This window comes from Zootoca vivipara, chromosome 1 (assembly GCF_965207765.1).
Source record: "Zootoca vivipara chromosome 1, rZooViv2.hap1.1, whole genome shotgun sequence".
Lineage (NCBI taxonomy): Eukaryota > Metazoa > Chordata > Lepidosauria > Squamata > Lacertidae > Zootoca > Zootoca vivipara.
This window is the reverse complement of record NC_142582.1, coordinates 105,386,445-105,409,404: the sequence shown is the minus strand read 5'-3', so window position 1 is coordinate 105,409,404 and position 22,960 is coordinate 105,386,445. Positions and strand designations below refer to the sequence as shown.

Below are 22,960 nucleotides of genomic sequence, written 5' to 3'. Positions count from 1 at the left end.
AGAAGAAAAAATAGAAAGAAGCTTTCATCTGCTATGGATCAGGTGCAATGAGGGAAGGACGCAAGAGCAATTCAGGCATAAAAAGTCAGATACGTACAGAACTATTAGTTTGCTGCCCATGTTTCTCCATCAACAGGGCCTGGGATAGCTGAGACGGTAGAGCACGAACTCTTAATCTCAGGGTCGTGGGTTCAAGCCTCACATTGGGCAAAAGATTTGTGCATTGCAGAGTGTTGGGCTACAACATGATCCTCACTGGTGCCTTCCAGCTCTACAAATTCTATTATTCTATGAGTTGTCCCAAGCAACACTAAGGAGTGTTTAATGCAATGCAAACATTTGTCATTACACATCCATTTTTAAACTGACAAATCAGAGTCCTGCTCTAAGGCTAAAGTGATGCATTTAGTTTGCTTACTGCTCCCCTTGAACAATCTCAGAGGGGGGGACACACACCAGATTTTCTGCTAACATAATTAGCATTTCGTGGTCAGCAAACAGTAGTTTGCCAGCCCAGAAAATTGAAGAAAACAATCAACTAGCTGTTGAATAAAACAATCCAGAGGGAAACAGATATTCTGCAGCATGGATTGTATCACATTTAATGTGAACTTTTCCAACAAGCATTAAGTTGTTAAGTTGGACTGGTATTGTTTCGATTTATGTTATTTCTCATGTGAAATATATTGGAAAATATTCTAGGCCTAACTATCCAGAAACAAATACCGGTAATGGGCAGAGACTATAGAAACTGACAGCCAAATGGAATCTTCCCAGGAATTAATTTGTAACGCCAATTGTTTATAGATTACCATATCTGAGCTTGGAGTAGTAAGTTCTATGTACATCGGGCTATAGAAAATACTGCCGTTTGAATTAATCTTCCCTGCTTCCAACCAATGGGGCGGAGTTTAAAATTCTTCACACCACTATCAAATCTTAATGTAACCTGCCTTTCACTGTCCTCTCTTTTGAATCTTTCCCTTCTCCCAACCCTTCTGTTTTCCAGCGGCTGGCTTGTCTTCCAAGGTCGTTCATAGATTCCCCACTTGTAATCTCAACGGGGTACTATTTGCCTTGGCCAGTGCTCCATTTGAGCTTATGGCTTCCTGTTCATTTGCATGTTGCTTTGGGTAAGCCCCCTGCTCCACTGCACCCCTGGGAAACAACTGTGCATTATTTGAGGAGGGCCGCCACTCTGACTGCCTGCAAGAGGTGATTCCCGTTTTTTATATCTGCAAGGTAACTACTGTACTTGGGCTTCACTACATACTTTTGTAAAACACTAGAAAATAGAGACAACTTTTCTCAGCTGATGCAGCATTTGGCAGGAAAGTCCTCCAGAGGGTTTTGCCATAGTAGGACTTTATAGAGGAAGTCCACTTGGCTCAGGGGGTACTGCTCTCTTCTATCTGCCTTAGGAATAGGCTCCAAACCTATTCAGCAAAAACCAGAAATTTTACTTACTGAGAGAATTTCTGTTTGAAGGTGGGGTTGGAGCACATTGCACTCAGCTCTCCTTCCTGTGTGGCTGCTCTCTGGATTAGGGTGTGCTAGTCACAGCTTTTGCCAGCATCCTACATACTGCACATAATGTTTAGAGTCCTTGTTTGTCTCTTCTTGTACTCTTTAATTCTGCAGTGGAATTCTGCTGCTCTTCCTGCGATTCGTCAGTTTTGTCCTTACAAAAGTCTTCAGAAGGATCTAATCGATTTTTTTAAGAGGGGGTTGAAGAGTTTGCCTTTGCTCTGCCAGTTAGTATAGAAGGTGGGGCAGCTCCTCCCCCGGAGGAGAAATGCCTTGAAGACCCTGCATGCCTAGCCCAATAGGAGGACTCATACTTCCACTTTTCTTTTCATTTAGTAGGACTACCTCACTCTTCCCGTGAATGCCATCAGAACTCTGGCATTGATTGAAACACAGCCACAGATGCAATAGCAGCTATATAAGAAGAGCCTGCTAGATCAGGCCAATGGCCCATCCTGTTCTCAAAACAGTGGTCAACCAGATGTTTGTGGGAAACCCACAAGCAGGCTTGGAACACAAGAGCACTCGTCTCCTCTTGTGGTGTCCAGAAGTATTACTGTGGAGGCAGAGCAGAGCCCTCTTCTCCATGAATTTGTCCAATCCTCTTTTAAAGCCATTCAGACTGGTGACCATCACTGCCTCCTGTGGGAGCAAGTTCTATCGTTTAATGATGCGCCGCACAAAGAAGTACAGTGGTACCTCAGTTTAAGTACACAATTGGTTCCGGAAGTCCGTACTTAACCTGAAGAGTCAAATACTCAAACCGAAGTGTACTTAAACCGAGGTATGACTGTACTTTCTTTTATCTGTTTCTGAATCTTCAAGCATTCAGCTTCATTGGATGTCAGTGAGTTCTAGTGTTATGAAAATCTATTCGCTTTCTCAAAGCCATGCCCAATTTTACAAACTTCTACTATGTCACTTCTTAATTGCTTTTTTTCTAGAAGTCTCTCAAGGTGGACATTGCTCCATCTAGTTCAGTACCGTCTACGGGAGTGAAAAGTACATGCTCTGAAACTGAGTTACTGCTGTTCCCCTGCAACAGGAGGCATTCTGATGCAGAAATATCCTAAGTGCTCTAAGAACCAGAAGCAATTTTGTTGGCTGCAGAACACAGTGGATCTTTCCTCTGCAAAGGGCTCTTGCAGAACTCAGCAACAAAAGCAAGCTTTTACAATATAACCCAGACTCTCCCACTGCCAGATAACCCGCTGTTTTCCAATAGCCCTGTCTGAAGAATGCAAAACAACAATTCTCACTTACACTCTCCATGTCAGATTGCATGGATACAGCTTCCATTTGAGATTTATATCCTAGGCATTATACAGAACTCAAAATGGGGAAAAACTTCTCTTTGAGGATCAATGATTTATGAGAAGAAATAAAGAGGGAATGGAAAAAAGAAAGAGGGGGGAAAGTGGAGGAAGGAACACACACCGAAGAAAGGATTGAACCAGGAGTTCCCAAGCTATGAGCCAGAAAAGCCAACCCCCATTCCTTCTTCTCAGCTGTTACACTAAAAATACATTAAATACATTCCTGGCATGATTTTTCTATGTGTATGACTGAAGTTCTTTCCAAAATAAGTTATGGCACTGTGGACCACAGGCTAAGGGACCCCGAAAATGGCAAATGTAAACCATCCTAGGAACAAACTAAAGAATGAGAAGAAAGTTAAGAATGAGGATAGCAGTAAGAAAAAGCAGAATAATTTTTATTCTTAATAAAAAATTATTTAAAAAAAGAAAAGTAAAAGCAGATCGAGAGTGATCAGAAGGGGAATGGAGAGAGAATTCCATGTAGTCATTGAATGCCTGTTGTGCTTTATATTCAAAAGCAGAAACTAAGCCAGGAAAGTGTGTGCTTTGGTGCACTGTTTTTCTTTTTCTTTTAGCAGGATGCTTCACCTAAAAATCTTATCAAAAACACAGTTTGAGAAATAAGCTTATGTAGGACACACAGTTTGAACAATTTAAATCAAGGATGGATGATTTTTATCAACTAAAGGGGCACGTTCCAGTCCAACAGGGCTGATAAGGGATATAGCATGGGAAGTGGGGTGTGACTGGGGAGGAAATATGGTCTGGAGAGAGTCCTAAGGGCCAAACAGAGAGTGCTACAGGGAAGCATTTGCTCCCCTGGCCTGAGGTCCCCCATCTGTGATTTAGATAATTCAAAAGCAAGGAAAAGCAACTTTGAACAATCTCTACACTTCAGTGGCCAACATGGCAGCCCTAGTGTTACAATGGAATATGAAGTAGTGAAAATAATCAGGATCTCTTCGAAACTGAAAGGGAACATAATTCATCCTGGTTTATTACACCGCGGATAAAGCATATTTGGACTAAGCTTAAAAAAAAAACCTGAAAGGGAACCTGCCTAAAAACAAAGAAAAAGATGAATTTATCACATGTGACCCACCTAAAATCCAAGCATATTATTATTTCACTAGTGTTGTTCAGCCCGTTTAGAAAACGGGCGGTAGAGGATATGTGAGAGCGTGCGCGCGCAGCTGCTGGTTGGGAGGTTGGGGAAAGAGTGAGAGCGGAGGGAATCGGCGCGTTTCCGCGCAGGCGCGCGCACTGCTCCGTAACCCATCTCACTGAATCCTTACTTGAAATCTCGGAGCAGGACACGGGAGCGCGCGCGCGCGGTTGCTGGTTGGGAGGTTGAAATCAAGAGAGGGTTGGGCGGGGCAGAGGGCAGGGGAGAAGCGGGCAGGGTCCTGCCTGCTCCTAGGCGGGGCTTCCACACCTCGTCAGTGCGTGAGGCTTGATACAAATACTGTAAGGTACTACCATAATGAGTGGCGATAACAATTACAAAGGCAAACGGGCTTTATGGGACAGTGGCAACGGAGCGGGTATCTTTTCTGCACTTGAGGTGAGCCGCGCTCATGGGAGAAAGGTGTCTCTCTTCCCCCACCTCCAGTACGACGGCGAAGTTTGTTTTGTCTTGGGGGGGATGAGCCTCCCTCCCTCCTTCACACTCTGAGACGCTGACTTTCCCAGGAGCAGTCACCCGCTTTCGCCCCATTGTGAACCCGGCGGGCGGTGGCACCATCCCGACTACATCCACGGCGACCCTCCCTGCCTTCAAGACGGCTTCGTCAGAGACACAGCGATCTGCGTCCCGAGGAGCGCATGGTGTTGGGCGGCTGGGCTGGCTGAGTGGGTGGGTGGGGGCACCGTCCCTTGACGGAGGCAGTTCCGCCGACGAAATGGTAGGCAGAGGGGTGGGGGGACCTGCTGCTAGTCGCCGGTGGGCGGGGAGCGTAGGAGGGTGGAAAAGCAGCCTTCTCCTCCTCACGCTTTAGCGCAACTGCAGTGAGGTGCTTGTCCGGCCGGGAGCAGCGGTTGGCAGAGGGGTGGGGGTGTGTGGAGAGCGCGCACGTCCAATCCCTGTGTCCCTGGTTGTCTCTGCTGTCCAATCCCTGTGTCCCTGGCGCACATGCGCAGTACCCCAGGGACACACGGGACAACTGGACGCAGGGACAACATGGACTTTATATATATAGATGAGAGGAAATTAATTCTTGAACATTATTAATAACTTATGGAGCATTTATCTGCCAATTTCTATAGAAATGATGTGTTTTACTCTCACAACCACCCTGGGATATCAATAATTAAGTTTCCAATTTTAGAATTTAAAGAACTGAGGTTAAAGAAAAAGCTACTTGCCCAGGGCTATACAAGGCCATGGGCAAAGAGGGAACAAATTCTGGTCTTGTACATCGAAACCTATTACACATGTATTATAACATCTTCTTTATACTATTTAATTCATGTTTTAAACTGTTACTTAATGATTTGTGAAACTTGAATGGTACATATAATGAATTAATAGGTTATGGTGGCAGTGGCTATGTGGACTTTTGCTGCAGCCTGATGTCAGCATGTAGATTTATGGCAAACCCTGCTGGTTACTAAGGGCAAAGCCAGATCATTTATATTTTGTTGCTTTGCGACATTTAAATTATACTGATCTTATGTTTAACTAAATTAACCTACAGTGTGTGCTGTGAGAGCCTCTGTCACTGAACAACCCCCTTTCTTCAATAATGGAAACTTCAGTGTTGCCTGAGCCTGCGGCATGGCAAAGATCTCTGTAACTACAACTCTGAACGGCTGTGCTTGGAGGAGAGGAGGAGGAGTGCGGGGGATGCAAGCAGAGGTTTAACAAAGAATCACTTTAACAGAAACTCCTGAGTAATGGCTTTGCCCCAAGCCAAGAACAACATCATCTCAATGTCAGCAATTAGAAGAGGGATCAGCCAGGCAGCACGGCCCCCTTCAACCCCCTTACAGACACAGCTTTGCTCAAAGGGCTACCCTGAGCTGAGCACTGCCCACGTGGAGCCCTTTGGATAAAAGATAAAAAAATGTGCCGACTATTTCTGCTCTGCTAGTACAGGAAGGAGAACAAATGGAGGGACAGTACACAGTGGGTCCTAACAACCAAGCGGGGATTGCTGAACTACAAGGGATCTTTTCTATATGTTTGCTTTCCAGAATCTGTTGTGAAACTGTGCCATTAAGTTATTATTCAGCTTATTTGTGTACCTAATGCTTATGGGTTTATGGGAGAGGGGATTAGAAAATATGCTTATAAAAGCATGGCTAAGTAATAGCGTGTAAGATGTGCAGTTGAGTGAATGTTGTTTCAGAATAAGCAAATATGGGGAGAGATTATTAATTTGCTTCCATTCTGTGCCTTATCCACTTAAAATTATTAGTTCAAGTCTGAGAGAAGTCTGTGGGGCTGTAATTATAACACAATCACACAAAAAACCTGGATTGTGATTTTTTAAAATTATGGCTTCTAATGATGAAGAAAAGACTAAAGGTTTGTAGGCGGCATTTCCTGTAAATGCTTGTGATCAGATGGAGTGGCTTTCTGCACAGGGCCATTCCTCTTTAAAGCTCTCCGTTGCCATTTGCAATTTGTAGGAATTGGAAGAAACAGGGAAGCAGCTATGCGAATCAAAATTCATTTACGTATACCAGCATAAATTGTGCAATTGAACAAAATTGGGTATGGGTGCTTTATTTTGAACACTAATCTATTCGGAATGGGTTTGGAATCTAACAATGATACATCTTCCAAGACGGCCTCACTCATCTTAAGTTACCTGGTGCCTGGCTCGGCTCTGGTCCAAAAGCTGCCGAGACTGAAGCTTCTGCTGTTGGAGCTGCTGCAGGGCAAAATGGAGCTGATAGCTGCCGGCACTTGGCGAGGCCCTGGGAAGCCCTGGTTGGCTTCCTATCAATTTACTGCGTATGCAGTTCTCTGTATCTCCTTCCCAGGCAAAGTTGTCAGCCTCCAGGGCCCTGCAGTAAGAAAGGTTCCATTTAAAAAGTTTTACGTTTTACTCATAATACTCTTTCACAGGAGCCCTCCTCTCCCCCCACACCAAGCACAGGAACTCTAGGATACTGTAATAATATCAACAACCAGGAAAAAAAATTCAGTGCCAACTGGGTCCCTACAAAGAATTCTCAATAAGCACAGAAATAAAAATTACAACCTAGAAGGCCTTGTGTGCCTGTCTCTGGAAAGATGAGGCAAACTCAGCCAATCAGTGTGGTGGGGGTTTGCTCTCCTTCCTACTCCTCAATAACAGACATTTACCATAAGTAAATTTTGACTCGGCCATCCCTGTGACCAATGCCCCAGAAATACAATTTTGATAGAATTCTCTCTAATTTGTGGCTACTGTAAAATTTGAGCCTACAGTGAATTAAAAAGAACTCTATACTTCTTCCAGAATCTCCATATGCAAATTTTGGACCCATTTTAAAATATACCTATTTTACTGTGTTATGTTTATGTCAACATCTAGTATACTGGGGAAACCATTTAACTTGCTGTTTCTTGGTCAGTTTCTCACATTCTTTCTGTTCCCTAATTTCCTTATTTTGCTCCAGTTTGTTCAAGAAGGTTCTTATTTGAATATACTGAAAGAATGGTGGTATGAAATTCTTGTTTTGTTGATAAAAGACCCGAATGTGTGAATAACTGTGGAAGAGCATTTATAGCACAATACTAGCCATGTTCTGGGAAAGTGCTATATCCACTTTCTCCAAGCACAAAAGGAACAAATAGGATTTTAGAAAGTGATACAGAAGATACAAGACTGAAAGGGAATCATGGTGCTGACAGAGTAAGTATGATTACAGAGCAACATGCAGTATTACTGTAATAATTTGCCTAGAACCTAGGAATCTTATAGAGATTAGAAAAGAATATGTAGACTCTGGCACCAAGAAGGGCATCAACAGTCCATTTTTAGTCCCCAAAACAGGTATACAAGAATTCAGATAGCACCAAAAAACAAAAACAAAACAGTAACTCTGAAATTCCTAGATGCCTAATTCCATCATGTTTTTGTAATTTTATACGAAGTGCTTTCACGTACCCAAATGAGATTGACCAGACCAATTAAATACATGAGGATGTCCTGTGTATTAGGAGGCAGAAAAATGCACAGGAGGTGGCCAAGGAAGCTTGGTAAAGGCAAGACTACACATGGAACTGGCTCATGATGCTTGTAGTTGGTTTTGTCTCATTCATCACACTAGTATAATAGCCAACCAAAAAGTAAGGTCTTCAAATAAACAGACACCTTTTCAAAGGACAAAAGCATTGTTACAACCTGGCCATCAACAGAGGGAGCTCAGCTGTGAATTGCAATGTGATACATGCCAATAGAAGCCTGCCTGTTTGCTTTGAAGTTTGAGTTTGTGGGCCTGGCTACAGTACTGCACTCTACGCCAGGCACACTTGTTTTGTGCAGAACAGGTGGTAGATTGAGAGGGCCTGGAATATGAAGCCCCTAAAAAGCACATTACATGACTCAATGACTCCTGGAACTTGGTTTAACTGGGGGGGGGGGGGACCATGACGCTCCTCAACGCTTAGTCTGTCAGCTCTACATGCTTCCTCACTGGTATGTTCATTAGATTATGTCTTTTGTGACAGAATCTTTTGTTTTCATCCACAGACACATACATTTAGCACTATGACTACATCAAGGCTATGTGCAGCTTTCTCCCGATTGAAGTGCAGTGTTTGAGGACCAGAACATCAAAATGTTTGTTTGCAAAGCTATTGTACTACCAAACTTACTGTATGCTTGTGAAACTGTGGAAGGACGTGTGGATCCAGAATTGGCCTCTACAGTCACTTACAGACTCACTGTTAAGACATGTTCATGGAAGACAATTTTACTTGGCTACAAGTGATCACCAGAGAGAAGCAGCAGCACTGTTGCACCTAGGCATGAACCTCTGAGGCTTAGATTATCAACTTGCTCTATACTAGTGACCTTGCTTATCCTCTAAACCCCAAGTCACGGAATGCAAATTGAGGCTTTACAACACTGCTGGTGTGTACATATAGGCACATGTCAATCCCTTTCAGACTTGTCAGGCCAAAAAAGCCTAGCGGCTGGAAGAGTCAAGATACCTAGCAACGCCGGGGGGGGGGGGCTTTTGTGGTGCTAACAGTGAACATTTTTTATTCTAGCTTTCTGTTTTGAACCTAGCCAGATTTTGATGCCTCAGGTTTAACAAAGCAGTATCCCTTTAAGTCTAGTGACCTAGATTGATAGCCAAATCCCTACTGCATGTCCTGACTGGCTCTTTTCAGTCCCAACTTGCTATAGAAGACCTAGTCTAGTCCCAAAGTCACTCCTGCTGCAGGCAATATACAGTGGTGCCTCGCTAGACGAATGTCCTGTAAGACGAATTTTCCGCTATACGAATAGGTTTTGCGATCGGAGGTTGCCTCGCAAGACGATTAGGTTTTTATGGCCGCCGCTTCGTCTTGCGAAGTGTGGCCATAAAAACCTCCGATCGTAAAACCTAGCGAAAGGGGCATTCATCTAGCAAAAGGGGAACCTGCTGTAGCAAGGGAAGAAGGCAAAGAAGCGCCTCTCAGCTGATCTTCCTTTGCCTTCTTCCTGCGCTGCAGCTGGTTCCCCTTTGTGTTCCGCTGGTCTCTGCCGGTGAGGGGCAACCAGCAGAGACCAGCAGAACACAAAGGGCTGTAGCGTGGGAAGAAGGGGGGGAGAAGTGGAGGATCAGATCAGTTCCCCCACTTCTCCCCACCACCACCACGCCATGGACACCCGGGAGCATCGGACGGAGCTTCGGAGAAGTGCTGCGCCTCTCTGAAGCCCCATCCGATGTCGGCTTTGTGCCAGGCACAAAGGAGGAGCCGCTTCTCCCGCCGCCGCCTGGCACACAGCTGCTTGCCTCAGCAGCCGCTGCCTGGTTTCAGGCGGTGGCTGCCTCGGCAAGCCGGCTTTGTGCCGGGTTGCCTCCCCTTCTCCCCTTCTTCCCACCACCGCCAAGCCAGTCAGCAGCCGAGGCTTTTCGCCGTTTGCGTTCCCCCAAGGGGGAGGCAAACGGCGAAAAGCCCCCTCCCACGCCGCACTTCGGCTCGGGGACTGGCTTGGCGGCAGCGGGAAGAAGGGGAGGCATTCTGCTTCCCCGAGCCGTAGCGCATCGGGGGACAGAGCCGAAGATCGGCGGGCACTGCTTGCCAGGGTTAACAAGCCCTGCAAGCAGCGCCCGCCGATCTTCGTGTGACAGGCGGGGGTGGGGGGAAAGCGGAGGATTTCTGCTTCCCTGAGCCGTAGCGCATCGGGGGACAGAGCCGAAGATCGGTGGGCGCTGTTTGCCGGGGTTGGCATGATCTCTATAAATTCAGTACGGGATCTCTGTGAAGGCAAAACGGTCCAGAAACAGTCAGACTAACTGGCATACCAAATATCCGAACATCTTGAGGTTGAGAGCACATTCCAACTCCTGGATTGATGTCTTACTGAACCAGTCAGCCATCTAGCAGAACCCACCAGATTGACAGAAAGCACTAACAGAACAACACACCCCTTCTTCCTGGATGCTTGTAGGGCCACCTACAAGGTCTAACCATTTTATGTTTGGGCAGAACTCCAACTGAGATCAAGTCTGTTGAGCCACATGCTCTCCAAGGTGGGCTTCCCGTTGGACCATTGTTACAATGGACTCTCTAATTCTGACTAAATCTGCATGACTGCTTATGCGAGTTCAACTACAAGTCCAGTGTTAGGTAGATATGGTCTCCGATCATCACCCTTCAGATGTGTGAGGGAAGGTATCTCATATTTATATTCTTATATGTTCTTATGTACACTAGGAGTGGTAAAAGAAGCTCTTGCAGAGGTCTGGAGGAGAGACATGACCATCATGTCTATTATTTGAGCCAAGGTCATAATAGTCATGCTTTCCTGTCTTGTCACTGACAACTGAAAAATCTTGTGTTTTTGTTTATCAGCGAGGAACGTTCTGTACTGTGCAATGTCCAGGATAAGCCCTAAGTGCTCCAGGCATTGCCTGGGAATCAGTGAGTTCTTTGTCCAGTTCACAACACAGTCAAGTGTCTAAGACATGAAAGTACGGCCTCAGTGTTGGTCAAGCTCTTTTCCTTTAGCCAACTGGATATAGATGCCCTGCATCTATAGACATGTTCCCTGCATCCTAAGGTGTGCACCAGGACCTTAGGAAACAGCCATGGAGCCAAAGTTAGGCAAAAGCATAATACAATGCAGTAAAAATGGCAAAGGTTATTCCAATATCTGAAAGGAATGTGGAAATATGTCTTATACAAATAAATGAATGCTACAAATTCATGTTTATAGAAGCCAAAAAGGATTTCAGCATTTCCATCCTGAAGCACTGCTAGCCAAGTGACTAGTTCATCTACTTCAGGTCCAGGATGGCTTATTTAATTTTATTTAGAAGAAAGAAAGAAAGAAAGAAAGAAAGAAAGAAAGAAAGAAAGAAAGAAAGAAAGAAAGAAAGAAAGAAAGAAAGAAAGACCCCTCTATTAAGTATACTCTGGAGCACTTGTTGGAATGAGGCACTGGTACAATGGCTTGAATTTCCAGGTGTTGAATCACGACCATAAAGAATCAGTGCTTTGCCTGGTATTTGCCTGTGCAAAGAAATACCACGGCTCCACTCCCTACGTTTGGGGAGGGGTGGAAGACGGAGTAGCAGTGATCTACAAGTTTCTTTCCCTCCCAATCCTGAAGGTCTTTCTTCTGTGGACTTTGAATAAGTGAGGAAAGGGAGGAAATCACTGTAAGAAAAAGATGAACCCAAACAACCTCATGGCGTGCAGAACCAAGATGAGCTATTGCTGGTTCAGGGCACCCTTCGTCTTAGAGAAGTTGCTGACAGAAGCTTGGCCCTGCCTCACAATCCAAGGGGAGAGTGCCACCTGAAAGGTTATCAGAATGCTCTCCTAGAGTTCAGGCAGGACATCCTCACAGTGCAGGCTACACTTTTGGAAATTTAGCCTGAAGCAATTGACCAAAGCCAAGCATGGTGGTCTAGAGGAGGAATGTGGCCACGCATGATGTAGGTCTGCCAAAACGTTAGCTGGCAAAGATGGACTGAAACTGTAGAAGAGGTGAAACACTGGAAGGGCTGTGTAAGTAAAATCTAAAGACATTCAGATTAAACTATTTCTGAATTCAATTGACATTACCCACACTATCATGTTCAGAACAACTAGAATTCGCCAGTTATTAAATATCTAACTTTTGGCAGAGTGGACTTTCACTTAGCCCAAAGTAGCATCTCTGGACCTGTGTCAAGAGTACTGTAACACTGGCCTCTATGAGCTGGGAAATATTTGGCAGCTGAGTGTCTCATTTCCCCCCCCCCCTCCTCCCTCTTTTCCTTTCATAGAAAATCAAGCTTTGAAAACAAATGGGAAAACATATGGGAACTAAGTCAAAAGGAAAGTGAGGGGTCATCTGGTTAAGAGGTTCAGTGCCTCCATCCCATCACAACACATTAGGTCAGAGGAGAAGAGGTAGTAAAGGCAGCAATGCTTATCCCCTTTGTGTGATTTGGATTAGCTGAATCAGAGAGCACACAGCAGCCTCTCTTTCAATTAGCCAAAGCCAAATGGTTAGGTGCACTGAACAGGAAGCAGTCCTGGCTTCTGGATGCCTGCACATGCTCCTGCACCTGCACATGGGCCCAGCCTGCTGGAACATTTTAATGATAAAGAATACATGTGATGAGATTAGCATGAATGAGAGAACTGCTGCTATTCCATTATTTGGGGAAGAGGAAGAGATGCCTCTGTAGATAATGCATGCCACAATTCCAAATTCCAAATTCAAAGTATTCCAACAAATGCAAAGTACAGGGAAAGCAGATTATCTGGAGAGCATATTGGTATATTACATAAACTCAATCAAAACACATGAAAACTGTTCCACAGATGGGAGAATTGCTCTTACGGCTGCCATGTGCACTACATGCAATTTTACTTTAGCCAGAAAACGATATTAAATTTGAGACCACATTAAGGAGGCAAAGTAAAACCTAAGTGGTCCTCTGGTTGGGACACAGTAGAGCAGGGTATCCTATGTGGCCCTTCAGATGCTGTTGGACTAAAACTTCCATCATGCCTGACCATAGGCTGTCTGGGCTGATGGGAGCTGGAATCCCACAACCTAGGGCACTAGGTTGGAGAAAGCTAGTCCAATGCATCAATAACAGCTCTTTCTGGAGTGCTAGATTGCTGAAAGAGGTGTTTATTCATCCAATTGTACAAAAGAGTAGATCTAAAGTACATTTCTAGTGGTATATTGGCCTACAAACTTCACAATAACACTGTAGCACAGAAAGGAATTAATTCTGGATTCTCCAGTCACTGGTTATTAATACGACTCAATTAAACAGCACAGGTAGGTAGTACCTACTTTCACACCATCAGAATTTTCACAGAAAGAAGTAACTGCATGCCTCAGATTTCCACAGTGGCAACTTACATCACTACCTTTGTTACACAGTCCTGGCTTAAAACTGAAGGTTCACAGTAGCATACCTATAGAGTAGCATTTTCTATAGAGAAAAGTGAAGATGAAAAGCATGAGGGAGATGGAAATCACAAAGCTCAGTAGTAGACAGTAGACAGGAGTGTAAGTTGGTTTCACATAGCCCCCAAATACGCCAAGGCTTAAGGCAGCCTTCTTCAACTTGGTGCTCCTCCAGATGTTTTGAACTACAACTCCTAGAATCCATGACTACTGGCCATGATGCCTGGAAGGGAAGCAAGTTGTAGCCTAAAATATCTAGAGGACACTAGATTGGAAAAGGCTGCCCCAAGACATCAGTCTTTCCCAGAAATAATCTCTGGCAGCCAGATCCTCTCTAACTTTCCAAGAAGCCATTCTCTGTCAGCTAAGGTTATTTCTCATCTTTAAAGCAAGATTGATCCTCTAAACCTTCAAGGAATGTATCTGCGACTTTCTTCATGTTTTAGAGAGAAAAAAGTATCGTAACACTGCACTAACAAACCTGAACTGCAGAACCAGGGAAGCTTTTTATATGTAAAAAAAAATCCAGTAAATATTAGTAAACACCTAGAAAAAGATTTCAAGTGAGTCACATGAGAAGTAGCAGAAGAGCAAGAGAGGGCTTGTGCCAAAAGAATTTTAAACGTAGAACTAGGTTAAAGCCTTTTACCCGCTTGGCTAATTATTTTCCTCCCTTCCCCCATCTGCAAACACTGGCATGTGCAGCAAAGAATGCAGCATATGAAGGCTGGGCTCAGAAACACTGCACAGGGCTGAGGCAAAAATACCTGGCAGCTGCTAAAACGAAACTTCAAAGACTCGGCTCACTTTGAAAACACATCAGGCAGGAGCCACTCTTCCCCCACAGCTTCCCGAGGAGCCTGTGGGAAACTTAACCACTTCAGCATGTTTTGCAGCCTCCAAGCCCATCCAAGCAGGTGATAGTGAGAAACTGAACAGCAAGAGGAGCATCAGGCAACACTTTCCCTGCACTCTGGGTCTCACTTCCAACAGGAAACACCTAGTGCAAGGGCCATGAAGGTACAGGTTTGCCACCAGTAGTAGATAAAACCCAGAAGTGAGTATGTCAACAAAGACACAGGTGCGAGTAGAGGAGACAAGATAGGATTGCTTATTAGTAATGCACCAATAGCTGACACTTCTATGCACATAGTAGCACATATTTCCTGCTTTCATTCTTCAGGATTACACAGGCATCTTTTTCCACACACAACCTCCTAACAGTTGTTCAGAACAGCCACAATGAGTTGCAAGGACAACTCCGATCCTACTAACTTCTGCATAAATCAAGATATCGATTCAAATACTAGATCAGCTGAAAGAATTTCACTCTCAGTCTCCATCTTTAAAACGGACAAAACATCTCAGATGCACAAGCCTCCACACTTGGAGTCAATAATGTTTCTGAATACCAGAAGCCACACAAGGGGAGAATGCTCCTGTCCTTGGGTTCTGCTAGCTGGTTTCCCACTGACCACTGTGAGAACAGGATGCTGGACTAGACAGAATGGGCATTTAGCCTGATCCAGCAGGCTCTTCTTATGTTATTTTATAGGCAGAGAAGGTGATTTAACTCTTTACTTCATATCCCTCTCTGATGTTCTAATGGAAAACAAGGCAAAACAAAAGTGAACTAATGGCATAAGATTACAGGATCTCAACAGACTGAATATATGTGTCCAAGGTCACAAATTCAATGTTCCTATATAACAAAGTCTAGGAGTGACATATTGTCCCTGAATTGATGTACTGGAGAACAAATGGAGATGAAATGATGATGATAAAGCAACTCCAGGTGTTTTAAGCTGAACAGATTGGCTTCTGCCATGAAAATGCTTGGTGTCAAATTCTACACTTGTCTTTCTAGAAATCTGCTTGCCACATAGCTAGCAACAGAAATGGGGGAGATATTTCGGTTAGAAACCTAGTTTACTGCATTCAGTATAAAGTGCACCATACAGCTGTTTGCACCAAGATCAAATAAGATATACATTGGCCAGGTGCAAACATCAGAGCTTTGAGAACCAAGTACAGCAACTTAAGGCTGAGGTTATGAAATTAGAGTAGGGAGCATTATAGTGAAAGCAGCTGAGGGTATATTCCCTAGAGAGCAGCATATAAATAACTAGAGTAAGCTCCAGCAGCTTTTGTTCAAGGAAGATAGTGAAGTTGGCACTGGTAAAGCCGAATCTGAGACCTTTTACACAACAAAAGGCTCCTACTGATTAAAGTACCTGAGGTCATATGACCCAGAAACAAAGGAGTTATTGTCAAAATGGGAATGATACACCTCTCTGAATGCAAGGTTGCCCTCTTCAATCTTTGGATGAAGGGCGGTGTAGAAATTTATAGTGCCAATGTCACACAAACTGGCAATTTGTACTTGAGGCATTTAATTCATATTACTAAGCACATATTCAGTATAATTATATAGTATAAATATATAATATAGTACAGTACAGTGGTACCTCAGGTTACAGACGCTTCAGGTTACAGACTCTGCTAACCCAGAAATAGTACCTTGGGTTAAGAACTTTGCTTCAGGATGAGAACAGCAGCGGCACAGCAGCAGCGGGAGGCCCCATTAGCTAAAGTGGTACCCTAGGTTAAGAACTGTTTCGGGTTTTTGTTGTTGTTTAGTTGTGTCCGACTCTTCGTGACCCCATGGACCAGAGCACGCCAGGCACTCCTGTCTTCCACTGCCTCCCACAGTTTGGTCCGACTCATGTTGGAGTTTCAGGTTAAGAACAAAATAAAAGTGAAGAAGTGTGCATGCACACACCAATAACAAACTTAGCTGGTCTCTAAGGTGCTACTGGAAGGAAAATTTTTATTTTGTTTTGACTACGGCAGACCAACACAGCTACCTATCTGTAAGGTTAAGAACAGACCTCCAGAATGAATTAAGTTCTTAACCCGAGGTACCACTGTATACATATTTATATACTGTAGCATATAATATAGTTTATTGTTCTCGAAGCCACCAACATGAGTCGTACCAAACTGCGGGAGGCAGTGGAAGACAGGAGTGCCTGGCATGCTCTGGTCCATGGGGTCACGAAAGGTTGGACACGACTAAACGACTAAACAACAACAACAATATAATATAGTACTTTATATGACTAAAGAGTCAGACACGACTAAACAACAAAATGACTAAAACAGAAGCAATATGAACAAGCTCTAAATTAATTCAGATGTTGAAGAGCAGCAAAATGTTGCAATGTTCACTTTCTGCAAATAACTGCCTAACTCCCTCTTCTCTTTTCTGCAACCCTTCACGTCAACAACGCAATCTGTCCTTCGGCTTGTACGATGAAAGTTTCTTTTTTAAAAAAGAAAATCTGAGAAACTTAAATATTTATGAAATATTTTGTAACAGGAACACAACCGATGGCCGGAGGGGGCTCGCTTTAATAAAACGAAGCCAAGAATCTAACAGCAAATAGAGTGGATTAAATCACTATAACATGCATTAATCCTCCCTTCCCCCTTCTTTTCTTGAGTGTATCAGGTTTGGGGAGCAAACTGGTAGTTTCTTTTGGAAATCTGTGTGTTCTATGCTATAATTTGATGCCTCATTCATATACAGCGGTACCTCGACAACCGAACGATTCGACTTCCGAAGGTTTCAACTTACGAAGTCAACAACCCCAGAAGTGTTTGCGCCATGTGCGCCATGCGTGCGCGTTCTGCGCCTGCGCAAAGCAGCGCGTGGGGTCGCCGCATGCACAGAAGCGCAAAATCGTGCATGTGCAGAAGCGGCGCTTCAACAACCAAAGACCTCGACTTACGAAACGGATCGTCTTCATAAGTCAAGGTACTATTGTAACCATGGAAAATGCCTCCTTCCCCCCCCCCTCTCACACACACTAACACATGCACACACTTTCCTTCAAGTACTGTATCTATTTGCAAACAGAGCAGCAAAGAAATGTATGGCAGTTGCTGCAGTATCAACAGCCCATTCCTAATCAAATTTACTCAGCAATGTTACAAGTATGTGCACTATAGCCAGAACCAACTGATACAATTTAATTTCATTTGTACTGGAAGCTAATAGGGGTGGGATTCAGTTTTGAAGCAAAAGTGGAAACTAAAGGGGGGGAAACCCATACACTCAAGCCCTATGTCAACCACTGGCAATAAAAAGAACACTCTTTGTAAGCAACTCAATGACTGTATTCAATCACTGTTTGGTTTGGAGGGGCAGGAACAATATCTGGACTCATGAGGTCTCTCTTGCCCTTAGGGCTTGGCTTAATGGAATCCCTGGCTTGATCAAGTCAGAGTTTGCAATCTTAGTTTGGAAATCCTGCTCAAAATTTTGCCGTTGTGTCTGAACCAGTAAGCTGACTGTGGCCAAACCAGAAAGTATTCTATTAAGACATGCATGTGAGAAGAAGAGAAAGGAGCACAAGGTTCATTCCCAGAGCTCCAAACCATAGTCTGGGAGATAAGAAATGTGATGACTAAATGAAGCAAACTAAAATCTCAGTGGAAAGCTTATGAGCAGCAAAAAGATCCAGCAAAGGTTAATATAGAGATTCTCATAAAAGACAACTAAATTTACTGTGACATAAACATCTGTAGGAAGGAACCTTCATCAGATACAGATTGCACTGGGATGGAAAACAATGATGCATTACCTAACTTGAAATATTGTCATCTAGAACCAAAAAGCTAACATAATAATATGAAAGACTGACCAGTAGAGGGAAAGAAGGGAAGCACAAATATTATATGATATCTGCTGAAAATTCAGCTGCCTTTGGCCTTCCTTCATTGTCACCTACTTGTAGTCATTCCATCAGACCACCTGAACCGTAAATTTAGGTGTTGGTGCTTGAAATTTCTTTTTTGCTCTTCCCATCCAACCCTTTTCCCCTTATGTATTATGTCCATAGCTGCCAAGTCTCCTGTATTCCCCGGGAAATCCCCGTTATCCAGCTGTTCCTAGCTGGAAAAAATGTATTTTTTTTGCTTTTTCCCAGTTTATTCTGGCGCGGTGGCCATTTTGGAACTGGGCGGAGCATGCTCAGAAGCGACTTTTGATGCTGCTCTGCACAGTTCCAAAATGGCTGCAGTGCGACTTCTGGCACGGCGGCCATTTTGGAACTGGGCAAAGCAGCATCAAGAGTCACTTCTGAGCATGCTCCGCCCAGTTCAAAAATGGCGGCAGCGCTACTTCCGGTCTGCTACTTCCGGCCCGGTCCCTTATTTCTCCGACAGCAACTTGGCAGGTATGATTATGTCTAGATTGTAAGTCTGAGGACAGAGACTTTCTTACTAGTGATTCTTGTGAGCTGCCCTGGAGCCCTTTCAGCTAAAAAGTGGGCTAAACATGTTTTAAATACCCAAAATGCGCTCGCTCTCTCTCGCTCTCTCTGTGTGTGTGTGTTAAGTTGTTGGCAATGGAGTAAAAATAGTTAAAGCTATGAACCCAAAAATAAATAGAGGAAAATTTAAGAGAGGTGAAGCTGAAGTAAACTAACTTTTGATAACTAGGATGAATTAGTGAAAGGGAAGATGTATGATTTTCATCCCTTACAGCTGCGATCTGAACAAAGCTGCCAAGAAAAGCTAAGCATAAGGACAATGGGAATGAAAAGAATGCTACCCTGAAAGTAAGCTGAGGAGTGACGATCAGCTGTTAATTATCTGGGTGCCACATATTCCAAAAATATAGTACATGTATATTACCCTTACTTGTGGCAATCAGAAAGAAACTGAGCAGGAAGACAAGAGTCCCGGGCCTTCATAGCCAAGTACCCTTGCCCTGGGGCAGACCTCCATGCCAAGGTTTTTTTTAGCGTCTTATCTCTAGAAGGTTCATAATGCTGCTCTGTGCAGAACTAATATGTACAGCAGCACAGAGACCTCAGAGAAGAAAGTTTACCAAGTGCCCAAGTAGATGTTACCCACCATAAATGAAAGCCATGGTGATAACATTCTGTCACCTCTCTTTCCACCCATCGCTTGAGCAATTGTTGTTAACTCAGAAGATATGGTCAGAAGTGGCTCTTGGAACTCACTGCACTCTACCTAACTCTCTGGCAACTAATATCCCTGATTACCTTGGAAAACTAACTGCTCATTAGTGCCTGGAAATCTGAGGTTGCAGGATCAGGCCTCAAACCACTGAGAGATATAAGCTTCCTGCATTGAGGCTCCAAGCTGACAAAGCCAAGACTTGAGGCTGCAAAAGACAATTGGCCACAAAACTGTCCCATTCCACAATAATGGGCTCAGAACTATTTCAGAAGAGGTGGAGGTACAACTGGACCTGCCAACAAAGGTTTCTCCAGTATGGTAAATCCAATACACAGGCAGTGCAAGTCATGCTGCTATAGTTGCAAGTAAGTATTTGACCGCATGAGTGGATAAGCCCCACTGAGTCAAAAGCCATGGGTTGCTATCCATCCCTTAAGGCTACAGTCATGTGGCTATGCCCTGTGGTGGCCCAGGAACAACTTGTCTCAATGCTCTTTGACTCTGATGGACAATCCTTCTAGAGAAACAGTTCATAAAAAGATGCCTTCAGTCGTCAGACCAGTGGCCCACTTAGCTCAGGAATGTCTACTCTGACTGACAGCGACTCTCCAGTGGTTGAGACCAGGGCTTTCCCAGTCCCGCCAGAGGATCCTGGAGATTGAACATGATACCATTTCTAACACAGAGCTAAGGTCATTCTTCAAATACTGTGTGGTTAAAGCTTCCTCAGGGAATAAACGTAATTGGTGGCTACAGAATATTCAAGGAAGGCCATAAAAACGGATATTTTCCTCTAGTAGGGGTGGTACTAGGTAGTATAGCAAAAAGCAGAGAATGAATAAGATGAATTTAGGGTGAAGGAACTATAACCAACCAAAGCTGTGACTTCTGGAAAACCGTTGGGTTCTGGACACTTTAGGACACACACACACACACACAAAACCATTATCTGTTTTCTCAGAAGCAATTCCTACTATTGTGCTCAATGGGACTTACTCCCTATTGTGTTTAGGATCACAGCCATTCCTTTGTATTGGGCTTAAAATAGGAACAGAGAGGGTGTTTTCATAGAAACTCCACAGCTTCTCCCACGCTAGGATTCTTCTAGTTAATCAGAAGATGTGGCAGCTGCAATGTCTGCCATGTCAAGAGCATGTGGCCAGAGAACAGAGAGTGTCGGGGCCAATGCAAGCAGCGAAGGATAGTGGACAGTAAAGGAGTTACAGTAGCTCAGCAACAATCTGATGAGGGATGAAACAACAACAGAAGGCTGCATACTTTAAATTCAGAGGGATAAAAACTGTGAGGCCGCTGAATAAGCCACCAAATTGGGGCACTTACAAATTGAAATTGTGCTTATAAAAACGTATTGTTGGAGGACAGGGAGGTGTCTCATTCTAGTTCTGCTTTCTGTAAGAACTGAATAGTTTGGGTGGGGGATTGGTGGGGGCGATAAAGGCACAAATGTACCACCCTTTATCTACCGTTCCTACAAATCTAAAAACACAGATATAAAAACAAACAGCAAGAAACATAGGAGTGAGGATCTGCCAGAAGAATTAGCACTTTCTAAATGTAGAAGGCCAATGCTTAGAAAATGGACAGATGAATCCAAGTAGCTTCAGTAATCCAATGTTGCTCAACTTTCCATGATTTTAGTTACATGTTTTGATGCCTGTGTAAAATTCATCTTCGTGTCTGGCAGACTTCCAACAGGACCCATGGCCCAGCACAAGAAATTCACAGAACTCTGTAATTCAGTGTCCAAGGGCAGGACCAGTATGCTTGGAGTAAGTTTGACATAATCAACCTCTTACATCACACTTTTAGAAGCACCAGGGACTTACAGAAGTAACAAATGAAATATTATTGAAACTCTAAATAGTGGAGAGAGGGATCTTCAGATTCAAAAAGAACACGAATAATTCAGTCAATAGGTCTGTTTGGAGCATAGCCTCCAGGCCACTTCTGGAGTCTTCACACCTCAGAATTACTTTTCAAACAGTTTACTAGCAAACCTTGGTCACAGACCAAATCAGCGGCCCCAAATATGTCTCCCCTTTCATTAGATTCAGGCTTGAAAACTTTTTGTTTTCATTTCTCTGCTTCAGAGCAGTCATTTCATGAGCTCAATTTCACAAGCTGAAACAGCACTAGAGGCTTCCGGGTTCAGCGCCAGCGCCGATCGGCGGGGTTTCGTCTCGTCTCCGAGACGGCCCGTCCCTGCTAGGAGTGGGGAGGGCAGCGAGAGCGACGCTGCGCCCCTTAGAACCTCGGGAAGGGCGTCCCGGGGGCAAATTTGCTCGGCACAGCCCCAATCCGGACTCCCCAACCCTTCGGCCAGCTCTAATAAGAGCTCCGGAGCGAGGAGGGTAGAAGTCGCGGGGGCCATTTTGAGCGGCAACGTTATTCTAGCAGGGAGAAGCTTCAAGCCGAAGGCGGAGAGCGCTGGATTCTTCCGAAAATAAAACGATTGGAAACAAGATTGTAAGTAACCTCACGATTTGGATTATAAAACAATTTGGATCTGGGAGAGAGGGGAGAAAAGAGGAAGCCACCCCCCCCCCACGGCAACAAAAGAGACAGTAAATAGAAACCCGAAGCCGTAAACAGAAGATTTGCAATTCAAAAGGATCCCTCAAAGGCATCAAAGAGAATCTCCCCTTTGATGCAGGGTGAAAGGGGAGAGAGACTGTGGTTGTGAGTGCCCTGCAGCAAGAGGTAAAGACTAAGAAAAACCTTTCTTTTCCTCGGGAGCCAGCAGCCCAGACAACCCAGTGAGTTGATCAGGATTTATAAGTCAATTTTTATTTCACTTTGTATTTCTGGACTTTGTGGAATTTCTTTTTTGGTTTAAATGTTTGTGAAATGTGAGTTCGAACTTTATTGTTAATAAGACTTGAAGAATGCAGCCAGTTTGTTAAAATGGAGTCGAGAAAATAAACTGTGATCATATTCCACCCCACGTGACAAGTTTTGACCTTGGCAGGATTGAACTATGTCAACAAAAAAGTGTTCCCCTGAGTTCCAGCGGTCTGTTTTGACCTTAATGTGGGAAACAAGAATAGAACTATGTCAAGAGGAGACACGACGGCAAGAGTTACAGCAACAATTTCAGATGGTGATGGCAGAATATGATTTTTTAGAAGATGAAGCTTTTGACACTGAAAAAGATGAATGTGAGAATGACAATGATGGTGACTGTGATTTGGAAGGAAAAGATGAAGATGAGGACTGTGATGATTCAACACAAAATGAAGCACACCACGAAAAAAATGATGACTTTACTCTACAAAAAGTTGGATGGAGTGCCCTGCCTTTGAGGGGGGCACGATTGGTATTACTGGAACTCCAGAACGCCCACAGGGAAGAAGGAAAAAATATGCAGAGAAGAGAAGAAATTCAGGGGTCCTGTATGGTGGCCTGGATGGCAAAAGACTGTAAACAGGGGGTGGGGTGAAGGGAAAGTGATGTTGTGATTATAAGGATGGATTAACAGGTTTATAACTGGTCTGCTGATTATGGAATTTGCTGGATTGGGGGGGTGGA

The 22,960-nt window shown here is 44.0% G+C and overlaps 1 protein-coding gene across 9 annotated transcripts in view; it reads right to left on the bottom strand.

Annotated features, from left to right (window-relative positions):
- The window catches only part of TTLL5 (tubulin tyrosine ligase like 5), a 112,532-nt gene that overhangs the window by 14,971 nt on the left and 74,601 nt on the right, over positions 1-22,960 (bottom strand). For all 9 annotated transcript variants that reach the window (XM_088672458.1, XM_035108181.3, XM_088672412.1 and 6 more), the window contains exon 32: positions 6,662-6,860. In XM_088672458.1, coding sequence (XP_088528584.1) covers positions 6,662-6,860 — 199 coding nt within the window. The remainder of the gene's footprint in view (positions 1-6,661; positions 6,861-22,960) is intronic.